This window comes from Carassius carassius, chromosome 5 (genome assembly GCF_963082965.1).
Source record: "Carassius carassius chromosome 5, fCarCar2.1, whole genome shotgun sequence".
In the NCBI taxonomy this organism is placed as follows: Eukaryota; Metazoa; Chordata; class Actinopteri; order Cypriniformes; family Cyprinidae; genus Carassius; species Carassius carassius.
In genome coordinates this window covers 10,307,465-10,312,586 of record NC_081759.1, presented here as the reverse complement: position 1 = coordinate 10,312,586, position 5,122 = coordinate 10,307,465, and the positions used below count along the sequence as shown (strand labels likewise).

The 5,122-nt window shown below is 35.5% G+C and overlaps 1 protein-coding gene across 1 annotated transcript; it reads right to left on the bottom strand.

The window, feature by feature from the left end:
• Window positions 1-1,226: 1,226 nt before the first annotated feature.
• On the bottom strand, window positions 1,227-4,551 carry LOC132140273 (eukaryotic translation initiation factor 4E-1B). The gene is made up of 7 exons (XM_059549077.1): window positions 4,481-4,551; window positions 4,166-4,257; window positions 3,951-4,046; window positions 2,984-3,047; window positions 2,660-2,773; window positions 2,383-2,522; window positions 1,227-1,586 (listed from the first exon to the last, which is right to left on the bottom strand). Exons 1-7 carry the CDS (start codon window positions 4,502-4,504, stop codon window positions 1,472-1,474), a joined length of 645 nt encoding a protein of 214 aa, XP_059405060.1. The 5' UTR covers window positions 4,505-4,551; the 3' UTR covers window positions 1,227-1,471.
• Window positions 4,552-5,122: the final 571 nt, after the last annotated feature.

Sequence of the window (5,122 nt, the reverse complement as noted above, 5' to 3'; positions counted from 1 at the left end):
GGTCTGAAGATTGCCTTATGGAAAAATATCTACTTTCCCACTTTTAAAAAAACAACAACAACAAAAAAAAAAAAACACACTAGATCCATAGGTAGCTACTAGTTTTAAAAGTGTTAATACAAGCTTCCTGCACAGCTAATCTTAATGATCATGACCGGCAAGGCCGCACTACCCTAATGGGCAACATGGGCTGTAGGCCAAGGCCCCAAACACTAGGGGCCCCCTCGAGACAATTCTCTTTTGCATCTTATAGGGTTGCCAACCATACCGTATTAAAGGCATCAGAGAAGTGTTCTATATGAAAGCTATACGGAAAGCAGTTTGTCCCATATTTGCAGACATGCGCCATATGACCAACTAGAGACCATACAAATAACAAATTATTTTTACAAATCATTGATTGAATTGCGAACGCAGATGCTAAAGAAAGTCTTAAAGACCAAGCAGAACGCTCTGCCGCCTGGTCACTCCCGCTTCACAGCAAGTGGGACTGGTGTTTTGATTTCTGCAAATCAAGTTTGGGCGAATGTGGAGATGTGATTATATTTTAAGCAAAACATCCAGCTAAAAAAATAATAATTCTACCAGAGGGAAGACATCTTTCATCGTGCATAATCTAATAAAACATTAAAAGAAATAAAGAAAAAAAACAAATACATCTTGGTGCCCTTCCACCGGTTCTGTACCAGTCTAAGCTCATTAACATGTTTTTGGTTTATTTTTCCAATTGTGGTGCATCTAAAGCAGGATTACGGTCTATGCCCAATTGTTTGCTACTAAAGTTTTTTTCTCCAGCACACTTTTCCTGAAATATGGTTAGGAAACCTTGAAATCTGCCAAAAATCATGAAAAATGTTTTCAAAATACTACTTTTCTCAACATGCTCAGAACCATAAGGTTTCAGGACTTGTTTAAGAACAAAATGACAGAAAATGTAGAAATGTTTAAGATACCTAAAGGAGAGATTTCCTGATTTCTAAATCACACAGTGCTGTCTGGAATCTTCAAAAATTATGCTGGATAACATGTAACATGTATTTGCACTAATCTGTGGGGTCCGTGTAAGATCGAGTGCTGCTGCCATTAAGTAAATCTATCTATACAAGTGGGTTCTTTGAAAGGCAGTTAATTACGTCTCTTAAGACTTGTTTAACTTCAATTAGGAAAGAAAGGGACTCCAAAGGAAAGCCAAAGTATTTTTACACATGCATGAAGCCACAGAAACATTTGCAAAAGTAGTTTGTTTTATTTTTTAAAGAAAAGGTCTTAGCAGTTTAGATACATCCCTTCAATAGCACAAAAGTAAAACGCAAACAAGTTTAACATTTACAATGTTTTGCATATTATCAAGGTGAATTTAAATGCCACAAGTTACAGCTAAACATAAAGTAACAAAATATGAATACAAGATTATTCTTTTACCAATATAAACATCCAGGCCTCTCCAACAGCATCAAACTAAAGCCCACTTTTAAACAACAAACTTATTTTTGGTTATGGAGTTGCTCTTAGTCGCAGTGTCTGCATGGGCTTGATATCCGATGACAAGTTTCTGCGGAAGCCCAAGACTTTCTTTATACTTCTTACTGAAAGGGAAGTAATACAAGGCAAGTGAACAACTTCTTGAAATCCTTAACAACTCTGGAATATCACCAAAAAACCCAGAGTGTTTCTCTTCAAAATGCCTCCAAATCACACCTCGTCTCAGTCCATTGGCTGCCGATTGCTGCCCACATTAAGTTTAAAGTACTGATGCTTTTCTGGAGCACAGCCAAGATATCAGCACTCTTCTACCTACAATGCTTGCTCCTGATTTCTGTGGTCTGAAAGTATCTGCCCTAACTAAAAACAAACCCTAATCTGCTCTGACTGTTAAACAATTTCAGATTATACATTTTAGATTAAACAAATGCGTTCACTGTATAATTTCAGTCCACTGAGAATCTTGTAGTTGTACATTATATCCTAGCAGCAGAGGACTGCAGAGTGTTCCCCATCCATCTGATATGATGGATAATTAGCTTCATTAGGTTGCTAGGCACAAATTCTTGTTCCATGATCATTAATGTTTACAGCACCATAAGTGGTCAAATACTTACATCTGGCTCTACCTGACATTATTCAAAAGATCTATAAAAATCAAATACAAACACGTAATATAATACGGAGTTAGATAATTAAGCATCTTTCAAGAAAACTCAGGCAGAGCAAACTGTAAGCAATCACAGAATCTGAAGTTCAGCAAAGCATCTAAAACACAACATACTGTTTTATAAGTTAGTATATCTCGTATAAGTTTAGTAAGGCTTAATTCGCAAAAAATAAATAGAGCACGTTGGCCAGCTGATGGTTATGTTTAAAAAAAACTCAAAGCAAGCTTACCCAATGTATGTCACGGTCTCACAGTTCTCAGCATTTGAGGTCCAGATGGCAATTTTGTCCCCTTTGGCACGAATATTGATTACACTTCCACATATATCCCGACTGAAGGAGCCAAAGCCCTCTCCAATAAGACACAACAGCTGTCACAAGAACAAACATGTATTCAGCGTAATCTTTCATTTGCTATAATTTAAGCAACTTCCTTTGCAATGATAATAATGTGATTCACAACAGACAATAATTAAATCCAATGGTTAAAGCAAGCATATTTTCTTACAGTTTCCAGCCAAAAATGGTCAAGTTCTGTGTGTCTATGCTGCTTGGCTAGAGTAATCAACCAGCGGCCACCACATTTATTACTCCGGTCTTCCCACATGGGCTCAATGCCATCCTGTAAAGCAACAAAGATAGCACTTCATAGGCTAATTACAGTTTTTGATGATTTTATACATTTTAACCCAGCCCTAGCACATTAACAGAGCTAAATTTACACAGCTATGTAAACTGTCAACAATACTTTAGTCATTAACTGAACAGTCATACACAATATAAAAAAAATACATAAAAAAAAAAAATAGGCAGAAAGTTAAGCCCTGTTCACCTTGAACATAGAGTAATCACAGCCAGAGGAGAGTTTGCTTGGCTGCTGTATGTTGGTGTATAATCTGGAACAATTGAAAGTTCATCAGAAAAACAAAATATATATATATATATATATATATATAAAACATCTTGTTCCAACATTTTACAAATATCAAGATGGAATATATTTGGTCAAAATCCCATGTTATAAAAGATGAAGTGGTATGCAGGCTTTTTAATTCAATATTGGCTGATTAAACAGCAATGCTGACCTACAAACAAAATGTTTGCCTTTGTCTCTTCACCGTTCCTGCATCTCAGCTCCTACTACTAATCACAGAACTGGCTTTACAGACGAGATGCGCATGACAATCGAATGTGATTAAATGCACAGCCCTACTTTCTAGACATAGTTTTTGAAGAAGAGTAAAGAAAAAACTAAACTTATTGAAGCAACAGTTCTTAACAGTTATTTTGATCTAAAAAGTTGTCACTGAAAGGTGACGAGTTTGCATCTATGGTAATGGAGGATTTTTTTTACTGAGTACTTTAGTCACATAATTGTGCATGTAATCGTAATAACTTTAGTACAGAATATTATATTATATATATATATAATAAAATTAAAGTTTCTGGTTGCCAAAAGATTCATAAACACTTCACATGACAGATCTGGTGAAATGGGAGGTGGACGTGAAAATGAAACATTTTTGAACAGTAGAGCATATTGTTACAAAATATTAAAGATCTTACTATCAAACCTTTGAAAAGTACAGTAGTTGTATGTTAACTTAAATACATATAGTTGACTACAGCCTGAACTTTAGTAAACAAATGTACAGGCAAAGGAGTTGGAAGCATTGTAATAAATGCAACAATACGTAATATGAATTGTAACGTTGGCTTGTAACGATAAATTGTAACGCTGGACAACCGTTTCCTCCCAGTTTATTACAATAACGGTAAACACGTGCTCTTAAACTTACGCCCAGAAGTCCTCAACGGTGTCGAACTTGGTGATGAGCCTTAGATTGTCTTGCCACATTTTGCCCTTATCATTTTTGTAGAACCAAAGACCCCATCTACACAAAGTACACAAACGATACAACATAACACACAAGGAAGAGCAGGATGAGAAACCACAGCAGAGAGAAAACAAACGCTTATCGATTTTTCAAACGCTATAGTAGCCTGGACACACCTGTTCTGTAAAGGGTGCTTCATACAAGGGCCCTTCAAAATGTATGTTTCAAATTTCAGTTTTTCAACCTTCTTCCTCGTTACTTTGTCAATCTGGTAAAATGTAAAAGAAATAATTGTCGGGGCACAACCGAACCATTGAAACGCACGTGATCATCTTCGACGCTGTTAAACTGTTGTCGTGATATCGATTCACGAAATAAACAACAGATTTTATAGGTTATTTCAAGTAAAATGAAACAAATGTTGTTAGACTAACGAGTGTGTGCACGGTGAAATTAATACTTTAATTACAAATCGGACAGGACAGGCTCACCAGCTGTACAGCGCACGACGCCATGTCAATCCTGTATCGCGCGAGAGTGATTATTCCGTCCAGCGCGTGCATTTATAAGCTCAGATATGTTTTAAAATTATGATTTTGAAAGAATGTAACTATTTTATTTTTTATTTTTTACTTTATTTTTGTATTATTTTTTATTTTTCTCCATTTATAATGGCTTTCCAAACCTGATTGTGTATGGTGGTAGAAGCAGGATAAATGTTTGTAAATCAGTGAAAAAATTATATCTAACCTCTTTCTGATTTTTCCCGCCCCACTCACTCTGGGTCAGCACTGTATGCATTTCTGTCTAAAAACATATGATAAATTTATTTTTATGTATTTGAATCTACTGTATATTAAGTATTGTTCTGAGCACAGGAGGTTTTGGGATGAGTGATGATGTCATCATTTGTATAAGCTCAAGAGAAACTCTTGAAATTATTAATTTAAGCATAACATGATAAACTAAAAACTAATTAGGTTTTTAAAGTAGAAATGTTGCTGTTATAAAAAAAAAAACTAATGGAAGGTCAAGTTGTAGAACATCTGTTATCTCATATTTTCTTAAGAATCAGTGACGGGATGCTTTGATTGATGCATTATTGTGACATCCAGTGCAATATGTTCATCACA

Bases quoted from the DNA above. Each gene is read 5' to 3' on its own strand.
- LOC132140273 (XM_059549077.1), bottom strand. From the start codon at position 4,504: ATGGCGTCGTGCGCTGTACAGCTG. The intron at 4,047-4,165 runs GTGTGTCCAGGC...TACTTTGTGTAG, and splicing joins AAGCACCCTTTACAGAACAG to ATGGGGTCTTTGGTTCTACA. The intron at 2,774-2,983 runs GTGAACAGGGCT...GTTGCTTTACAG, and splicing joins GTGATTACTCTATGTTCAAG to GATGGCATTGAGCCCATGTG.